At 39.2% G+C, this 22238-nt stretch overlaps 1 protein-coding gene across 2 annotated transcripts in view; it reads right to left on the bottom strand.

The window, feature by feature from the left end:
• slc12a5a (solute carrier family 12 member 5a) overlaps positions 1–21124 on the bottom strand; it is a 226945-nt gene extending 205821 nt beyond the window's left edge. For both annotated transcript variants that reach the window (XM_084738160.1, XM_084738168.1), the window contains exon 1: positions 20731–21124. In XM_084738160.1, coding sequence (XP_084594286.1) covers positions 20731–20896 — 166 coding nt within the window. In that variant the 5' untranslated portion in view covers positions 20897–21124. The remainder of the gene's footprint in view (positions 1–20730) is intronic.
• Between the last annotated feature and the right edge of the window lie 1114 nt (positions 21125–22238).

Here is a 22238-nt window from a genome sequence, read left to right as displayed (position 1 = left end):
GACTGTGTTTCTGACTTGTCAACCATTCAGAGCCATATTCCTGACTTTTGTGTGACGGTGCTGATCCGTAGATGTATCAATAGATCAATGTGCTGGTCATGAGATTGACCATTCAAAATAAAATTAGCAGTGATGACAATAATGAGCTGCCGTATCACATGGCTGTGATATTCTGATAACACAGTTGTCTTCACTGCCCTACCAGACAGCAAAAGACAGAAAAGTAAGACTGTTAGATAGATCGGACTTAGACTTTTAATAAATGACTGCTAGCTCAGTCAGATGGCACTTTTATACCTGAATGGCAGATTTTCTCTATCCTCACAAATCAAAGTCAATTGTCCTGTTTTCATACTGCTTCTTCATCAACATCATCAACATCACGCAACATTTGTGGACTTCCTTTGTCTTACGTTTGGCAAATCTATGTGCAGTCCATCAAGCTAGCAGCACAACAAGTGAAAGCAGCCAAATATGCAAAGTTTCCCCTCAGTATTTAAGTATTGTACACTAGTTAACTCACACCTTCTAAACTGTGGAACTCGCTGCACCTTGCGGCTGCAGAAAGCTTTCTAATCTTGGAGAGGAGCCATGAGCGCAGGTGGCTGGGGCTCTGCTGCATCTCGGGGGAAATCGGCTATATCCCAGCCTCATACATTGAAAAAATACAGGTAAATACCACTTTCTGACTAGGGCGTTTTTTTCTCTTTTTAGCTACCTAAAAAGAAACATATAAAGACACAAGACCTAACAAGGTTAGTGCTTCATGCACCCACTATGCATATATTGAAAGTTTGATCTCAGGATTTTAGGAATTGAATTTTCTTTGTTTGTTTTTTAACCCAGCCCCTGTATGAGAGGGAGGTACAAAAAAAAATCCTTTTTGCCATCCATCTAGCTTCAGCTCATGCTGCTTACAATTGGGGGTGGGAGGTGGGGAGGGAGGGGAGGTGCTAATGGCTAAAATCCAGGATGTCAGAATTTCACTTTTCCTTTCACCCTGTTATTCACAGAGACAATCCTGATCCCTGCTGCTACAAGCGACACACACATCTGTACGCTCTTTTGACTGCACACACACAAAATGCAGGCAACGCAGTCTTACCTATCATCCTCTCCACACACCATTAACAAAGCAAGCCAACCAAACACCCATTCACACACTGGTGATTTTTGCCATCCATTCAGCAGGCCAGACAGGCAAAGTGGCCCAGAGCTGAATGAACAGAACACCAGGAGAGAGGAGAAGAGGGAGAGAACAGAGAGAGCTTTTGGGATGCAGGTGAAAAAGTGCTCTGTGTGAGAAATCATACTTTAAAATGATTGAGAGTGGGTGTTAAATACACATCAGGCAGGGCATATGATAAAGATATATCACACACGCTGCAGAGCTGTAATGTCTGCAGTTTACCTGGCCGACAACAAGCACATGGTGGGGAAACAAATGACTGCGGAGACAGGGGATCATAATGTGCCTTCTTCAAATACTTGTCTGTACAGCAACTCCAGAAGCACTCGGCTTTTGGCAGGCAGATAAAGGGAAGGTCACACAGACATGAAAAGGGGAGGTGAGAAAGAGAGCAAACAGCAGCCAGGAAAAAAAAGGGAGAGGATTAATGGGTTGTCATGACTCAATCCACTCTTAGAGCAACTGTCAGGCTAATACCCAAAATGAATAGTGGCCATGTGTCTAAATAAACTTCAGAGCACTTGTAGTAAAGATATGGATAAATGGATGGATAGAAAGAAAAACAATGATCTTTTGTCACAATTTGGCGTCCACAAAGTCATATAGTATGTCATTGTGCTGAGGAGCTCATTACAATTAATATAAATAAGAAAATTAATCTGCAACTATTTTGATAACAATTTTTAATGTTTCAGTCACTTTTCAAGCAAAAAATCCAACAGATTGTTGATATCAGCTTCTTAAATGTGTTTTGCTGTTTTTTCAGTATATATCAGACTAAATTTATTTTCATACTATTGTTATTGACTGTTGATCAGGAAAAAACAAAGATTTAAAATATGTCTAGAGTTCAGCATTTATGGCCACCAAAAGTTACTCTGTGTTCACCGAATATTTCATTTATTGTGAGACAGTGCTACAGTTCCACATACATCCTAATTCTTACGCACCCTTTAGTTCATCATTCTGTGAAAACAGTGAGCAGAACAGCCAACCAACAACTGATAGGTCATCGTTACAGAAGTCTGGGTTTACTAAGTTTAATCAAACTGCGAACAAGATCCCCTGAACAAACCACAAACAAAAAAAGGCAGATCATGACAAAACAAAATGGCAACGAAAATTCAGTAATGAGTTTTTGTGGCTAGATTATGACACATCTAAGGACGTAATATGTGCGGTTCGTGCCATCAGTTTCCTCAACTAGCTGAAAAGTCTAACTAATTTTTCATCAGAAACAATGCCTTCAGGAACACCGCATCATAATCCATGGGAAGGTGGACAACACAGTTAGAAGGCTGTGTTAAGTTGTGTTAAATTGTCTTTTCTATATTGTTTTCACAAAATTTTACATTTGGGCCACCATGAATGTACTTCTAAATTTAGGGGCTTGGTAGCCCGAGGGACCAGTGCTTAGAAATTTAAATCTATCTCATTTATCCCTTTGTCTCTGAGAAGGTGCGATGAGCATTTTTCACTTTTTTTTCTGGTAATCAGCAGATTAATTGATGCAAATAACGAATATGTTCTCTTAAGAATGTGTGTTGTTTTTAAAACTGAAATTACAACTGTGGAAATCATGTAGCCGGAGTAATAAAAAAAAAAAAAGAACACTAACCTCCATCTGTCCTCAATGTCCTCATCTTAAATTCTACAGTTTCATCCAAAGGTATAATTTTGTCTTTCTTTGTCTTTTCTACACAAACATCATCATAAGTTGGCAAGGCAAACTGTTTTTGATTAATATCTGTTTTTGTTTTGGTATTAGAACTCGAGGTGCAAACTAGTAATTATTTTCATAACAATGCACATGGTCTACCAGTTGTTCTGTCATTTAATAAGTGCCAATTCTGTCTGCCATGTAAAGCTGCAACATTGTTTAGTCAATTAAAAGAAAATTAATTGTCAACTATTTTAATATATTTTATAATTGTTAACATTTGTTGGTTCCACCTTTTTAAAATATGAGGATTTTCTGCTTTTTTGTCATGTATGACAGCAAATAAAGAGTCTCTAGGTTTTGGACTGTTAGTTGAACAAAAGAAGCAATCTGAAGATGTTCATTTGGGATTGTGGAAATTGCGATGAGCATTTTCTCAATTTTCTGACATAGAGACTAGAAAATTCATTGTTAAAATAATCAGCAGGTTAGTTTATAATGAAACTAATCGTCTTGAGATCTGTTCTCAGTTTTAAGCAGTTTTACAGACATTTTACATTCACGGCTTGAATCCAACCAGTCACTTTGTACTGTAACAAATTTGCTCACCTTAAAGCTTGAAATTACATGTTTCACCATCTCGCATGAGTGCATCACTGAGGACAGCCTGGCCTGGCTTCAAATGCTCGTGAAAAAAGTATAATTACAGTACACGCTGGGCACATGAACAACAGAGCAAAGTGGTAAATACACCAGGGAAGTCAAATCATTTTAGTTGCTGAGTTGAGGCTGGAAGCTATATCAACAACTGATGGTAAATCTGATCTATCATTAATGTCGCTGCAGTTATTTTTTATGTATCTTATTCTGTCATTGCTTGGTATCCTACACAGTTTGATGTCGTTTCTATTACCAAGACACAGTACATTTAAATTTTAGCTGAACAGCAATTACTGCACATGATGTTCTCCTCTGTCCTCCTTACTCTGTTGAAACACAGTCAAGTAGCTCAGTGCTGCTTGAGTCTAAAAGAAAAACAACATTATTTTTATCCAAAAGCACAATGCATGTCAAGTCACATTAACATCTTTTTAACTCCAGTGTTTGAATGAAGTTCACAAAGCAGCTGAAGGCAGCATCAGACATTGCGAGCCAAGTAATTTAAGAAAAGCACTTCATATGATAACAAAAGCAAATGCTTGCAAGATGTCATAGACGTTGTTGTGTTTTACAAGCAAAGGATGATTCCTTGTAAAACAGCTAAAAATAAAGTATTCAAAAGCTCATAGTAGTTCACATCATTAAAAACATCCAACAACTGCCTAAACTACAACCTGCAGTTACAGATCTGTTCTTTGGCGTCTGTCTATTAATTTCCTCCACAGAGGCTGTGTAGCTCTGAAAATTAAAATAAATCTAAATAGGTTCAAAAACTTGTTTTGACAGAAAAATGTTATTTTGTCTGCTCTTAAAAACTCAACATCTAACAATCTTCTGTTGTAGACTATTTTATCAGCTTCACTAACTCAGTGAAATTAAAAGCATTACGATACCTATTGTGGATGAAAAAATGTTAACACAAGTTAACATATGGTTTGATGGATATAACCTATAGGTAAGTAGAGCAGAACAAAACTACAATGGCTGTAACTAAGCCTTACATTGGAAATGATAAATCCATATATATACAGTATTAATGGCTGCACATGTCATATGTTAAGGCTTCCCTGTTTTACAGAAATAGCCTTGACAAACACGTATCAGATGCACAGAACCACAGAAAAATAAAACGCCTACATTAAGTCAGCTGGCAGAGCCATATACCAGCCACCAACTGTATTTATCCAATCGACAAGTGTATTCTACTGGACTTAAAAACAATTTTTGCAATCATAATGTATTCAATGTGTGAAATTTCACCGCTTTAACCATTGTTAGTGCACTGAATAGTGCAATAATATGTGTGCTTATGCATGCATCTATGGTCACCTGCATGTGGCATGCATACAAAGTGAGTGTTGGTGTTGTTGTTTTTTATACTGTTTGTTATTCTGTTAAGCATACTTTGAATAAAATGAATACATGAATAAATAAAGTCCCACTATAACAAATATTGTGTAACAATGACTTGCTTAAGCAGATAACCAAAGTCAAACTCAGAACTTAACGTGATTAAAGTAATGGGAGAAGTAAAGACTTCCAACAGAAGCAGCATTAAGCTCATTAGTGTTACGCAACCACATTCTAAAATATGCAGCACACAATACACCTACTCTTTAATATTAAAGTGTTTACCAGTTATGGCAGCAGATATTCTGTTGTTGAGTGGAGTACAACTGTCACATAAATTTACTCTACAGCAAATTAATATATATATATATATATATATGTGTGTATGGTAATAATGGTTTACACTTTTTACATTTTTAATACTGTATTTAGCAATGGTTTTGACATCATTGTTAATTTAAATTACTTCCAGTACAACCAAACCCATTGTGAATCAACACATTGCAGTTCAACACAACACAGTGTTTTTGGGAGGTGGTCCAACAAAACCAAAAATGCCAGTTCATACAACATAATCTTGGACAGCCTCAGTTGGTACGAAATCATAATCTTAATCAACACAAGCCTTTTGTACACAATCTGCTCAGTGCAGAGTCCTAGACAAAGTAAGCTGGTAATTAGTAGAACAACTGAAAAGTCAGAAAGTCAAAGAAGCCAGATATTTGTCTGAGGACCAAACCAAGACTTTTTAACAAGTGGTCAAAGGGGGTTCTCTAATTAAATATCCATGTTGGCAATTGTTTCCTAACTTGTTAAGCATTCTGCCAAAGAAACTTTCAGACTAATTAATTTCAATGACGTTCTGTTATGGGGAACATGTGAGGACCTAACTTAAGCTATCACTTAGTGTAAAACTCAGGGGAAAAAAAGAGCGGAGCTGCGTGACCAAGTGTGTACGTTTGTTTGAGCACAAAAATATGTGAGTATAGTCTGGCAAAAAAATGTTCGCAAATCAGGAAATTAAAGCAAATAACTGTTTGGATTGAAATTATGTATTCTTACAACATATTTATAGAACAATAGCAATATGATTGTATCATTATGATACAGTTTGAAAGTGATTAAATGGTAATACTGATTTATTGACCAGCTCAACTCTACATGGAAGAATGTGACAATAATTACAAAACAGCACCATACTGTCAACTGTAATTACTTTCCCAGCCTGTAAGTGGTGCATCTTGACATGACTAGAATTGCAGGTCTGAAACATTGACAGAAATAAAGATGGACAACATAACAACTCCCCAAAAGTGAAGCCAAAAGATCTTAGATCGCTCCCTGGAGACTGGCTGTAGTAAAGGTCATAAATAATGCCCCCTTTAACAAATGAGATGTGGTCTAAACTGAAAAATCAAAACACACATCAAATGAATTTTGCCAAGGACGGTTTCTGACATTTTAGGTGGTTGTTATCATTCTTTGTATGTGCTTGTGATTGAGTTGGCTGGATGTGCAGACGGGAACTCGATGGTGCAGCTCTAACCCTGATCACTACTGCACAGAATCTGGCTCCAAATGACGTCACTAGCACAAGATGGCAGCGCTCGTATCTGGGATATTTTGGCTTCACGATTGTACAGTGGGAGGAAGTGCAGACGCGTCATCCATCTTTATTTACAGTCGGTGCTGTGAAAGGGCTGTGGCTGCGGCTCAGCAATTGGATCGTACTGACCAGAGCAGGTGTCTTCACTGACAAACTTCCAATGGCATGTACTACTCCAAAATCCTACAGTATTTACAAACAAACTGTAATTCTTTAGTCTACTTGGCCAACCCAAGTTAACTGATTTTCAAAGATATTAATTGCCAAAACTTCCCTTTATTAAGTTTGCAGTGAACATGATCACAATTTATGCAGTGTAAGACATTGTTTTTGGGAATCATTTCTGACCCAGGCCTGTTCTGCAGTCACCCTCTTGACATTGCGCCACAGCAGTGGCATGCATGGTAATGGTGATGGAGAGTGTGTACCCCCAACTGAGCGCAACGAGCTGACAGAACCCTTGGACTGTGGAGAGAACTGGGCTGTGGAACAACCCCAGTGAGGCACACACAAGGGGCCAAGACTCATTCTTCTCACACCTGCCTGCTGCAGCACTATGGCAACTAACCGGAGACCCATCCAGCCAATACACATGATTAAAATTCACAACACAAAAGTCAAATTGAGAGCACATAATTAAAATTAATTTAGCCCATAGCACACCTCTTATATCATGTATCATCTTTACAGTTCACCTTTTCAAAACTCAAACTACGCCCCCGGTCCCAGCCCCAAATTCTGTCCCAGCCAGAGAGAGACAGAAACAGAGGGGGAGAGAACACAGAGCAGCGGTCCTCAGGGACAGGAAGGCCTGGTATAATTCCTGAATACCAGCCCAGCCCCGTGGGGATCCATGACCTGCATCTCTGGCCTGCTGCTCTCTGCCTCCATCGCCTCAGTAGATGGGGCGAGTACTGCTTTCCAAATCAGACCAAAATAACACACACACACACACACACACACACACACACACACACACACACACACACACACACACACACACACACACCCCAACTCTACGCCTCTTACATTGGGGTGGCAGTGATGTATTCTGGCAACCTATGTCTAATAAATTACCATGCTGACCTATTAAAATAATCCTGTTCCCAGTCATTGCTCCATTTACCATCTCCAGAAATGTAGTAGATACAAGCATATTGTTTGGTGGGAAATGTAACAGCAAATTCTGCTACACGGCAGTGTTTAGTGAATCGTCCCCCCCGGGTTGAGCGGTTAAATGTGAGCAGAAGAGTCCTGAGAGACTCGACTGCCCACAGATCCTGATGGTGTTGAACGGAGAGAGGGCGGATCCCACAGGACTAATAAATAAATTCAGAGTGATGAAACTAACTGCAACGCCATGATGTGTCGGCTGTCACACATGCAATGCAAAAATCAAACGCACGACACAAACGAGTCACCGAGAAGCGAAGAAGGAGGAGAGACAGATGCTGAGATAGATGCCTTCACAGGAACTAAATGCAGAAAATCTACATTATTTCCTGTTTATCCCATGTATATGTTTTACTTGTCTGTTCAGCCCCAAACAAAGTACAGAAGGAGATCTTTCTCTCTAGGCTGTAATGGTAAAATCTTTAGTAATTATTAGGGCTGCAACTAACAATTATTTTCTTGACTGATCAATTAACCTTTTGGATTCTAAAATTTGTACGGTTAAGTGCGAAAACATGTCGATGAGTACCTCCAATATGGCTTCATAGAACTGGACGGGTGGCCAAAATGTCACATATGGCTGCAGTGTTTTGCCAAAGGCGATAAAACCTGCCAAATATTGCATTTTATTTAGTTTTTGTATGCATGTAAGAGTGAACATTTTCCCTATGCATGGCTGTGTATGTTCTGAATGCACTTCAAATCAGCCTTTTCTCTCAACTTGCCTTTCATATTCTGTTTAGGTACAGTGCTGCTAACTGAACTGATGTTTACGAGTGCTGCGGAGATGATTTATTTTTGCAGGCCAACCCAGAAGTTAGCATCACTCAATGTGATTTCTCAATTGGATTTTGGATTAGTGCAGAAAATAAGCGCTGTGGCAAACAAAGGCTTATGATACTGACAAATCATTTTCACCACAAAGCACCATTTTCGTGATTTTTGAAGCATAAATGCAATCGCCAGAGGTAAAACATCAACACTGGTCTATAAACAGACTACACCTCAGTCGCGTGACTTCACGTCACCACCACTAAGTCAATATTGTTAGGAATAATGACATTTAATGTCCTCAACAGCCTCTATATTCTCATTTAGCCACTAACAGGCACATAAAACCTTCAAAATTAACAAAATTCTGTGTTAACCAGACTTCAGGCATCAAACCAAACTTTGGGGTGAGGAAACTGCTAATATTCTAACTAATGTCTGAGTTTTAGGTCTCATTCCTGCAGCACTTTTTTTGCATGTTTATGGGTATTCTTTGCTGACATGGTGCAAATATTTTAATAGGTGTCTACATCATCAACATCTTTCTGATGAATTTCTGTGTTTCTTTTACATTATTGAGACAATAGAAGTGTCAAAACCAGGCTATATCAAATTATTCCAAGAAGCATACATAAGGGCATCCCATTATATTATTTATCTCTATCTTCACCTCCTTGGCTAAAAAAGAAAACAAGAACCTCTTCTTTAGAACATCTGCACAAGATCTTTCTAAAGATCTGTAAGGCCCTTTCTTACAGGACGCTCTAAACTAGCCTTATGTGTGTTGTGGGATGTTAATGGTGTTGACTATGTAAGAACTCAGACACGATAGAAACCTCAAGTGTAAAGGCTGCAGATCGGTCCATGTGGCGCAGAAGGAGCTGGATCTGAGGGCCTCTGATGGACGTGTCATCATCGGAGAGAGGAGTCGCGTGGTTGAGGAGAGATGTTCTGCCTCTCCCCGCTGATGTTTCCTCTCCTCCCCTCTCCCCCCCGTTCATCCTGTGTTAGTGTCACTGAGGTCTGCCCTGCAGCCTGCCTGCATGTGAGGAGGATTTTGTCACTTTCTATCAATTGGTCCCAACCCCCTACTGCACACACACACACACACACACACATACACACACCTCCTCCCATTTGCAGACATGGTTACATAACGGCACGAGGATTTCTGGGCTAAGAGAGGTTTACTCCCCCTCTTGTGCTGTTACCTTTTCCTCTCTCTTATCCCTCTCTCTTAATTTTTCCTCTCCCATCCTCACAAAAGAGCACACACACACACACACACACACACACACACACACACACACACACACACACACACACACACACACACACACACACACGCCTCACTTCTTGCCATGGGCTTAACACACACCTTCCGTCACACACAGAACACAGACTGTTGTGTAATTCGCTGGGTTCCTGATCCCTCTCTTATCTCAGGTTTTTCTACCACAGTGTTCTGACTGAAGGGGATATACGGGAATGCTGGGAGTCTTGATTGGGACACAACTGCCCCCTGTTGTCTGAGCAGAGAAACACACCTGTTTGGACCACTGCAGAGCAATTAATTTCTCACATTCAGCCCACCAAATCATAAATTTACCTGATACATTCTGTACATGCAAGAATAACTGTTAGAACCATATCTGTTATAAGTGATTACATTGTTTTTTTGTCAAGAGATTTTGACAAAGACACCACAAACACTCACACACTGTACAGCATCAGTCTTGTGTCTAAAAACAATAAATTGGCTGCCCTCTGCTGTCTGCTCAATGTCACCACACCTCTCTGTTAAACCTTCCAGTGAACAAGCCTCTAATCATCTGATTCATCTTAAACACCCCTTTGTAAAATTAGATAGGGGCTGGACATACACAGGTAATGGTGTATGAGTTGTATTGATCTATGCCGTATTGATGGTCCCCCATTTGACAGAAAATGGAATAACAGGGTGAATGATGGCGAGGAAGCTATGGCATTTAACGGATAGCTAGATTACAAATCAATGGCTCTTCTGAGAGAGAAAAATTCAGCCACTTAATGGCATTACAACAGGAGGAGGACAGATGGGCAAGAAGACAGAGAAAGGTAAGTGGAAGGTTAAAGATGTTTCCTAGGTTTGGCATTAGGATTTTATTGATACAGATATTGCTTATCGTTATCAATACCTGAACAATTAACTGAAATATTATTGAAAATGCAATATGGACAAGTGCAAAATGCAGATCACAGGAGCATTTTTTTTTTTTGATAGAGACAAAATGTGTTACCATTATTAATGAAACACTGTAGTGTTACAGAGACAACCCAGGCTACAGTCTATTCTCTAGACCAGCGTTGTCAAACTCAGTTTCATTTCAGGCCATATCGGCATTATGGTTGTCCTCAAAGGGACAAAAATGTAAGACTATATAAATGTATCTACTTGTTATCAAATTACATAACTGCCACTGCATATAATAACAAAATTGTATTGCATTCTGGGACATGTAATTTACGGACACACTGTACTTCTGTAACGCAGCATAGAATTGTAGTGCAAATTATATTCTTTGCAAGTTTTGATCTATGCAATGAAGTGCTGGGCCAGATTTGGCCAGCAGGTCTTGAGTTTGAACCACATGCTCTAGACACTTGTTTGGTACAGATGCCAACAAAAAAAATCACATCATCATCATTTTGATGTTTCATTTTAATTTTTTCAGTGAAAATGAAATTCAAGTAGCATTCCCACTAAAATCATGACTCATATCGCAACTGCAATATCTGTCATGGTGTTTGCATGTTGTTCGGCCCTACCAATAGCTATCTATCTACTCGCTATAATTTAGTCTGAGTCTGAAAAATATCCAATTGTGATCATATTGACTGATATTGAAATGGAGATATGATTGCAGATATTAAACGGAATGATAGTCATTATGCTTATTTTCATCAAAAAACATGGTAAAATGATTATGTTGTGATTTTTGTGGGGTTCTGTACCAAACAAGGTGATGGTTTGCAGAAGAAGTTTGCAAAATAGGATGTTTAAGCCAGAACATCATTGCAGCATGACAGAGATTTGAAAATGGCAGTGAGCCATAATGCCATTTCAATAAAATTTTGATAAACTGTTCAGTCTTAGTACTCAACTGTTCTGTACTAAGTGAAAATGATTTTCATAACAGATATTAGGCCTAATCAGGTTGTCACTTTGGAAAACCCATGCCATTTTCAGATTTGCTAAGCTAAATAAACACAAACCATTTTTAATGCTTTAAAACTAGGGTAGGAACTTTAATTTTGGGCAAAAGTTCCATAACAATTTTTAAGCATAATGTAATTTAAGTAGTCTGAGAGAAAACTAGACTTCTGCTCCTCCTATAGCCTGTGACAGGAGACTTTGGCTGATCACAGCTCAATAAGATAGTTGATTGTTAAGTCTCATTTCCAAAATGTCAGTATTTGATGACTTGGGAATGAGATTCAACAATCAACCATCTTTCACCAGAGTCACTTACTGCAGCTTTAATTATCAGCTTTTCAAGATGTTTCTAGAGACACCTCTCTCACTACCATTTTATATTTCTATTATTTTATTCCAGCTGAGCAGCTCCTTCATTTTTATTGTGCACTGCAATAAAATTAAGCAAATTTAGTATTCATACCGTCATCTGTGAGTTTACCTTTCCAATGTGAGCACACAATATACAGACCCAGATAAACCCATATACAGTGAGGAACATGGAGTAGAGACACAGGTGTTATCTGACAACAGTAGTACAACTGGGACACTTGATAAAAGGAAAGGCCAGGTGCTATGAAAACAAAGTCTCGCCTCCATACACACCTCTCCCACAACTGATACAATGCACAAAACACACACACACAAACATTCACACACACACACAGGTATATCAGTTAAAAACTGTATGTATTCCTCATGTCCTTATAGATCTATGATGCTATTTTATTGTTGTGGATGTGCAGAGATACTACAGCCAGTCAAGTGTTAAAGGACACAAAATCAGGCCTGTGAATGACAGGCTCCCATGTTCAAATTCCCAGCCCAGCCCCAATAATGTGGTTGGGAAGGTTTCAAGACAAGAGCATGCCATTATGAATCACAAGCAGGGCAACGCAGGGCACGAAGAGCACCTTAAACTCTCCAGGCTGACCTATAGCAAAGCAATCTTCATATGTACAGTAATTTAAATCCAATTTAACTGCTATGAACCCTAACATTTTGACTGATTACCTTTATGTTTATCTCAGCCTTATTTGTTTGCTTTACTCTTTTGCCCCCTGGAGGTATGTCTGCTTCTTTGTGTGCACAGTAACAACAGGGGCAACCAAAATATCATAACACTTGATGGAAAAGGGCTTTAGCTTTGCAGTAACGATCACGACAAACAAGGGTGGCTCATATTAGACTGTATATCATACATAATTAAGAGTATTGTGCAGTTAGAAAAGAGCTCTGTCAACCAGCACTTTGACATGTGTATTTTTAAAGCAACACAATGCAGTTACCAGAGCTCCAAAGAATACAAATAACCTGGGCCAGGGTTGTAATGCGGTACATCTGGATAAACCAAGTGTGGTTGCATTTTAGACAGAGATGCAACAGTCTGGTTCTCTTTAGCACCACAAACTGGACATGTCTTATTACAGCAGGACAACTGCTCTGCACGAGCGCTGGAAGTGAAGCAACAAGCGAATTGTCCTCCTTCTTCAGCTGCAGCAACAGCAGCATCGTCCTGTTTACTTTCTGTCAGCCCCTAAACACGATATAGCAGGATTATCAACACATGGAACATGTTCCTCATGGTAGACATCACTTGACGATAGATTTTCAAGAAGTTTCTTCATCATCCCCGAGTTAAAACTGCTGTCTGAACCACTGCTGTTAACTTTACATCATGTGTCATCTAACAGTGTTATTCGGCTGTTTTGTCCTTTCTGTTCACTTTATCAGCCACATATGAGACACTTGCTCTGAAACGCTGGGGGTGTCTCTGAGTACTCCACTGCACTGCTAATGCTAAGTACTAATGCACTCTTCCTTATACAGTGTTAGGATGCATATGGCTCCAGTGCATCACTGAGCCAAGTTTCAGATTTGCCCAAAAAATCCTGAAAATCCCAGAAAACCATTTAACTTCACAATCCAGTACTACATAGTTGCCAGTCTTTTCACATTTTCAGCTATTATTTTCTAACATGTATAATGTCTTTCCAAGAAAATCTTTGAACTTCCTTTACACAGACCTTAATAAACAAGGTTGTAGTGGATATTTGCATTGCAGAGATTATTTAGGCACTTCAGAGTCCTGTTTCAACAAATGTTTACATTGGTTTTTTGCAGCCCACTATAAATTTCAAAGATAAAGAGCTATTATCCAAACAAAACCTCACTAATCTGTTTTTGTGGAAACAGATGTCCAACAACAACACATGAAATGTGCAGTTAAAAATACATGACTATAACATTTCTCCTTTCATGATAAGAAAAGCCGTGAATACAAAGGCTTTCCGAAGGTCATTAAATACTCCATAAAAATCCTAATCGGGCGTCCACAGTCTTCCCTGGATTGACTAAAACAACCTCCTCACTATTTTAATCCTACAATAGGAGTCATCCACAATAGGCCTTTGTGACTCAATATCTGTGTTCACCATCAGATTGGACCTCTGTATCAAAGAGCTTGTCTATTATTTACATGGCATTCATTACAGCACAGGGGCAGAAATGCCTGAATAAACACACAAACAATCCTCCATCTGGTCAGGCAACAGCCCATTATCATGGGAGCACAATCACTGACAGACACTGGTGGATGGAAGGATTTCAGTCAACTTTGAGTGAATAGTAATAAAATAACAATAATGATGATAATATAAAATCAAAAATGCTGTCATAATGTGGAGTAGTGCTATGACATTATTTGGCTAATTGTTTGTTTTTGTCTGCGTTTGTGCTTTTGTACAGTATGATTTTTTCATGTTTTTTATTATATGGTTATGTCATTGTTTGAGTATTTGTGCTTATATGCTTTTGTCTGTGTTTGCAGGCTTTTTGTCTGTGCTTTTGTATGTGTTCTTTAATGTTTTTTACTTCCCGTCAATCTGCTTTGTCCGTGCTAATGTGCTTTTGTATGCCATCAACCTGTCAGGGACTGCAGATGAAAAACTAGCAATTAGCCCGTGTATTAGCTGACTAAATCTGGCACACTTACTTGATGGACTCGTGCTCATGTCAATTAATGTGCATTATCTCTTCTTAAATAAAATAAACATAGGAAGAAGAAGAAGAAGAAGAACAAGAACACAAACAAATACACTATTTACCCCTGACTGAGTAAAGTCTGCTAAAAACTATAGTTTCCGGCTGTTTTGGGAATGTATTGAGCCATTTTAAAAAATTAAAGTACATATCTGTGACCTGTTTTTAAAGATTTAGGCTATGTCTTCAGTTGGAACTAAAGCGCTTGGGGCTGAGAGGCACAGACAGGCTGGGAAAGTCAGAAAATACTGAGGGATGGACTAAAACATTATTTGGTTTTGCTGACAATAAAATACAGAATATTGCCAGGCTTATCCTTTAATAATGCAGAGGTCTGCTCGGCTCTGCTCGGGGTTTGGTGGAGAGAGGCCGGGATAAACAAGCGGAACACAGAGGAATACACTGTTTAAATTAGAGTGAAAGGAAGAGCATGGGAAATTGCACATTCCTGTTATGCTTCAATTTCATTTGTTCCTTGACACACATAAATAGTTCTGTGTATAGATTTAGAATACATCTTAGAAACTGACTGACACATACTGAGTGGCAAAGACACAAACATACACATTAATTTCTTTGTTCACAAAGGGACAACTCAGGGCGAGGAAAAATACAAATCTCTATTTTTGCTGCTGTTGTGAGGTTATTAGGCTGTGCTGTTGTTGTGATTATGGTTGTTATTTTTGTTATTGTTATTGTCACCGTGCTCCCATGCTGTGTCATTGTCTTGTGGACAGTATTTGCCCAAAAGGAAACAGAACATCTTGACACAGATTAGACCCCAGCCAAGTCGGCCTCTCTGCTCATGGACCGAAACACTGAGGACAAATTAGGTCATTAATGTCAAAAAAGTCTGTGTTTTTAGATCTAAGCCCTTCTGCCACAATAGTTACTGTCGATCCATTAAGAGAACTAAACCACAGGTAAAAGCACACATGTGCAATCACGGCTTGGCTGGAAACCGCAGGAGTCAAGGCAGAGGACTAGGAGAGCATCAATAATAGATTGAGTTAGAGAAGAGACCAAATAAATTCACCCAAAATAGTTCAGGCACATGGAGGTCTGCTCACTCATGTAAAAACTGCATTTGATTTAGGAAATTACAGAGAGCAAGCCACAGGATTTGAGCAGCTTGCACTCTTATCTTAAAAGGTCCAGTGTGTTCGAATTTTTTTGTCAGAATATGGTAGAAGTGGAATATAATATTCATAGGTGTGTTTTCATTAGTGTATAATTACCTGAAAATAAGAATTATTGTGTTTTCATTACCTCAGAATGATCTGTTTATATTTACAGAAGCTGCAGATCCCATAGATGTACATATAATATATGGTATTGGTACTGACTACTAAATTTCTGGTATCGTGACATCCCTCAGTGACACTATGTAACACTCCTATTTCATTCACAGTTAAATTTTAACTGTCTTAAATTCACATTTAAATATTAACTAAATATAGAATATGACAATATTGTGTTAACAGCTTGCTGAGCCGCATCCAGTTATTCATAGAATTAGGTTTCTGACTGTCATGAAGCCTCCCTTTTTTGCCAACTGCAAGGTGAAAAACACGCAGCCCATTCTGAGCCCATCTGCAGCCCGTTCCACCGAGTCCAACTTATCTAACGAAGATATATCTCTTCTCACCGCTGCAAGGTCAAGGGCAGAGAGGGCACTTGGCAGCCAGATGAGATTCTTCCTTCCTGCTGGAGCCAGTCATCATCAAGCAAACACTGGCTGGCTGAGCCGACTGAGCTCACACCTCCCTCTGGATCAATAGAAACAGCATCACGGGTCCAGGCCAAGGGAGAAAATTTGAAATTGCTCTGGTCCAACAGCTAAAATAACAACAACACTGTATGGAGGCTTTGGAGGACAGTGGAATTATTACGCTGCATGAAAATGCCAACAATGGCATAATAAACATCGCATTGCACGCTCTTATTCTACACACGCATTTGAGTATGAATTATTTACTGAAACACTTGTTTCAGCTGAACAAAATCACACACACACACAGCATGAAAGAATTTTTGTGTCCATCTATACTGCCATATCCATTATTATGCACTAGGACTGCAAAGATTAGTCAATTACACATTTAATTGATTGATCAAAAAATGCTATCTTGATCAAGGATGAATTATTTGAATTTTTCAAGATAAAATGCCAAATATAATCTGGTTTCAGCTTCACAAATGCGAACATTCTAAAAGGCCAAATGCATTATTCAAATCGCAGAACCAGAACCAAATCGCAATGCTGCATAGATGACCTGGCCTAAAAGTCTTGTTCTCCAGTTGACAGAAAACATGTTTGTTTGGTGCAGACCTCAATAAATATCACATCATCATTATATTAATAGTTTTTTTTTCAGTGAACATGAAAATTGTAATGCAAAACTGATCATTTCCACTAATCGTATAGCATTTCGCAATTTCAGTCAAAATAATCACAATATGACTTCTTTTAAGCAAACTGTGCAGCCCTAGTACAGTAACAATAAGAGATGTCTTATATACAGCTAACTACACTATCAGCCTCCTACAGTACCTACAGTGTGGTGTACAAATCTTATGTTCATCTGTGTAATGGAACAAAAAAAAAACAAAGATTTCAAGCCACACAGAACAAATAACAGAAAGGACAAAAATATCACACCAACCCAGCAAGAGATTGATTTCATAATGGCACTTGCTTGTTCTAAAGTGTTTTCACCTCAGTGCAAAACCGTTTGTGAGAAAAAACTCTGGTGGAAAATGTACTGTGTCACTATGGCAACCAGCAAAGTGGATGCAGAGACATCAGTCTCCACAAGGCTGCAGCTCAGCCAGAGCGTCGCATATATGAGAGGGAAGTCCTTCTGTAAAGCATTCCCCATGTCTTAAGGGGAACACAAGGTGATGGAGAGATTTGTTCCTACCGACCCACACAGCCATCGTTTGCGTCCGGAAGAATGATTGATATGCGCCACTGAGGCACTCAAGTGAAGAAATGCTGAGGAGGCACTTTTATTTATGTTAATGCACCTGCACAGGAGGAGATGGTGGCATGTTTTGAACCTCAGAGGCTTTCTCTAGCCACGTGTAGCAATGAAGGGGAGTGCTGGACTGGCAATTAAAAGCTTTCATTCCTCACCTCAGTGACCAGCTGGTCTAATAGTGGAAATCTGTCAGCACTACTGAACATTGGTTGTGCAAGAATGATGTTAGGACAGGGAGATGACATCTAATATATCCGAAGAGAAGGCTAAGTATATACCATTAGGCTGCAGCTGACGATGATTTTTATTATTGATACGTTTGTCATTTTCTTGATTAATCGATTAGTTGTTTGACACATAAAAATGCCACAAAATGGTGAGAAATGTTGAGCTTTATTGCCCAGAGCATAAAGTTATGTCTTCAAATGTCCTGGTTTGTCCACAACCCAAAGATATTCAGTTTACTGTCATAAAAGACAAAAGAAACTAGAAAATATTCACATCTGAGAAACTGAAATCTGAGAGTTTGGATATTTTTTTTTACATAGAAAATGACTCAAAATGATTGATCACTTGACAAAATAGTTGGCTATTAATTTAATATTTGACAACTAATCAATTTATATAATAATCATTGCAACTATAAGGTAATGATGGTAGTGGTATAACACCAGAAAAGACCTAAATGATAAAAAGAATGTCTGTTGTGACCAAATTTGTACCTGTTATGATATCTTATAGTGTTTATTGTTGTTCCAACAATGCTGGCCACAGCTATTGGCCAATGGTTACAGAATCAAACAGAATACCTATAACGAAGGCTACTCATTAGATTTCAACCCAAAGCAGAGAAACTAGGAAGCAGTATATCTGGAGCTGCAGTAAAGGAATTTATGGGAATCTAGGGAGCCTGGTCAATTATTCTAAAAATGTCATTAATGTAGCAGCCTTCACAGGTTAAACAGTATGAAATGTATTGATTCATTTTGCAGATAAATCTTTATTTGCACTTGACTGGACCTGAATGATTGCACTTTTTCTAATGCTAATCATCGGTAATGGTAAAGGCTTCCATTCCTGGCCTGATGGGACTTTCCGCTGACATTTGTTCTGCGCTGCTGCACTCAATTCAGACAATGACTGACAGGGCCTTGATTATTTCAATCAGGTGAGTTGGTGACAGACTGAACCACAATGGCACTGCCGTTCCCAGAAGACAAGGTTGGGGGGAGGGGGGGGACTACTCAGAGGAAATTGCTATAAATTAAAGGGATAGTTAGATTGGAGTTATTTGAAGTGGACTTGTATGAGGTACATATCCACAGCCAGTGGATGCCTGTCGACATGCCCCCAGTTTGGAGAGTCAGAGAGAGGCACTAGCACAGAAGCTAAGCAATGCACTGCTGTGGAAGAGACCCTAAAAAAATCTAAAATAAGCCAAACTGAAGTAAATCAGAATCAGTTTAAATGTACACTATATTTAGAATATTTTCGTTGCTTTATTTTTCCGTCAGACAGCCTTTTTGGGTGGGAAACTGCTGTTAGCCAAATACTGTTCTCTCAAAACCATGGAGTTTAGTTGGTTTAAAAGAGAGCAGTATTTGGCTTGTATTAGCTTCCATGCTGGTGGCCCTCTCTGCTTCTCCTCACTGGGGGCATGCCGACTGCCATCTACTACAGGTAACACGCTAAATATCAATAAGTATCTCATACAACCCCACATCAAATAATCTGAACTAACCTTTTAACTGTAGAGAGGAAGATTGAACCAGTTTTGCTTTTATTCAACCTTAAGTCAAAATCTAAAGGTACACATCTGAATAAAACAGCCATGAAGATCATATGGTAAAAGAACATCACTACCTTCAGCTTTTATATGAGCAATCTGTGCTCAGGGAGGCACAAAACTAAAACTACTAAATGACCCAACACACTTTCTAAACCCTGAATTTCAGGTGCTGAATTCAGGCCGACAGTTCAGAATGCCAAACTGTAGATTTAACTGGTGCAAAAATTCATTCATCCTATCCTCCATAAAAATATAAAATAGCAACAAGTAACAGCACTTGACTTTGATGTAGGGACTAGAATAATGGACCCTAATTATTTATTTTCTACCTTATTTACATTAGGTTTTACTGTTTGAATCTAGCTGATGCTTTATGGTTTTATTGTGGTTTTTAAAGTGTTTTGATTTTATCTGGTTTGGTTATATTATTACAAAGAGACTCTCACATCTATGCAAGTGAATGTCTGATCTATGTTCATGCGGTGTAGTATGTTGTGTGACGCAGCAGCTTTGAATCCCTGTGGGATAATCAAGTATACTTTGCCTTAATCAAATTCATCCTCATGATCAGAACAGGAATTGCCCTGTGCTTTTATAAACTAAATATGCACAAACCTGAGATATAACTTGGCACCAAAAGAGCAAGCCAGATGACATGCTTTGCAAGCCATTGCCTTATAAATACATTTGCTAGTAAAGTCTAACAGGTTTAAACGCACTTGACATTGACATCTCCTTTCCAACAAGAGGGAGGCAAGTAATTTTCCTGCTCACATGCTGTGCTTTCAAGTGGCATGCCAAATCATCTGAGAGGATCTTGACTGATTAAACAAAAAAGTACACACCCTACAAATCAGTCTACATAAAGTTAGGTCTATCAGAGAAATGAGGAGCATGTAAGGCCACTGAGGGGGAAATAAAGTGATGCCCTTCAGAGTGACCACTGCTGACTGGCAGTAAAAATAAACACGTATGCAACAGTGAGAGGAACATGCTACACAAAATTAACACAAAACAAAGCCAAAAAAAACCCTCTTTGTCAGCAGAGACATTGACATGTATGCAACTTACAGTATCTTGTGAATATTTGTGTGCTTTGCAGTGCCTGTGTTATTGGCCCTGTGTGTCCATTAAAAATTCAAGTCACACACATCTGTCCATAGACAATGTGGTGTCAGCCAACAGTCAAGCATCAGCATTGCTAGCATATAGCCTCTATAGCTAACAGACAGGGGGAATGAAGCCGGTAAGTGTCTGTCTTGTCTGCCCACCTTTCAGCACCACCACCTCGGCAGGATCGTCCCCCTCCGCGCCGCCGCCGCCGCCGCCGCTGCTGGTCGGGGGCTCGTCTCCCTCAAACAGCTGGTTCACCTCCCCCTGGATGTCTGAGGGGCGCCGGTCGCCGTCGCTCTTGGAGACGGTGAACCTCTGGCTCATGGTTGTCGCCGGTGAGACAAGCGACGGGTCTTCTGGTCACGGTCCGGGGTGACGCTGACGGACAAAGACAGCGGAAAATGCTCTCGCTTCTCTCGTTATTGTAGTCCACCTTCACCGTGCGGTAAGTTTACCGGCTCCGACTACTCTGTCCGGGGCGAACAGCCGCTCTTTGTCGGGTAATTAGATGTGTAATGCCGAGTGGACCATCTCATCAACCGGTGTCTGCTGCCTGCCACGCACCTGGGTCCTAAAGCCGAGTGTTCAGGGTTTGTGGCGCCGTTTTAAGGAAAATGTGAACACATTTTTTAATCATTATTTATATTACAATAAACATATGAAAAATGAATCCCACTATCTGTTTTTATTTAGCGTTATTTTATTTTATTTTTTTAACGAAAGCATCCGCAGCTGCAGGCATCTAGACTAAATACTGCCGAGTTGGCGTTGCTAGGCAACCACAGAGCAAGCTAAAGATCAACTGTCAGTCACTCAACTAGCTGCTATTGATTTCCTGCTGTAAAGTTAAAGTGTTTTTGCTACCAAAACAGTTCAAGTTTTTAAAAAACAATGCGTGGAGAAGACATGTTAAAGAACAATGTTGAATAAACATGAAACAAATCCTGATAAACAGCAATAAGTTGCTGTTAGGGATGGATTTTTTAAAAAGCACCAGGCAAAAAGAGTCACTTCCCATCCAAGAAATCCAAGCTAGCATGCTCTTGGGGAGCACTAGGGGAGACTGATGCCAAGTGTAACACATTTTAATAATTTCTTTAATAAATGACAGACTACTTGAAATAAAATCTATTGATATGAGAAAAATATTTTTGTGCAGTAATTAACACTAACCCAACACAAACAAGGTGCTTACATTGGGCCATGTTAAAATGCAGTATGCTTGCTAGAAACACCTGTAATGTAGCATATATAGTTAAAACTGACGTTAATTTAATTCCACAATCATCTAAACTTTAGGCAGCAGAAGAAAAATATTGAACATCTAAAAAGTAATTAGTCATTTTGGTCAAAACTTCTGCTGAGGTGACATGTTCCTGTTCCTTTTCAACAGACAGAGAGAGAATCGTACTGAGCATGTGCAGAGTGTCATCACTGTAGCTTGTTTATGTTGGTTACGATTGCCTCCTGTTACAGTAGACCCCAGTCTCCCCTATTCGTATCTTGGATAAACTGTTTTGAGCTAATTTAATTGAAAATTAATTCAGGAATATGCAGTGTTCAGGGTTTGTCGTGCTTTTTTGTAAGGAATTGCATTTCATTATTATTACATTTAAGACATGATAAGTTAATTGCACTATCTTTATATAGTGTTAAGAAGAGTAAT

The sequence above is a fragment of the Lutjanus erythropterus genome, chromosome 2 (assembly GCF_056507025.1).
Source record: "Lutjanus erythropterus isolate fLutEry1 chromosome 2, fLutEry1.hap2, whole genome shotgun sequence".
NCBI lineage: Eukaryota > Metazoa > Chordata > Actinopteri > Lutjaniformes > Lutjanidae > Lutjanus > Lutjanus erythropterus.
Note: the sequence above shows the minus strand (reverse complement) of the source record. Positions and strands in the feature narration are given on the sequence as shown.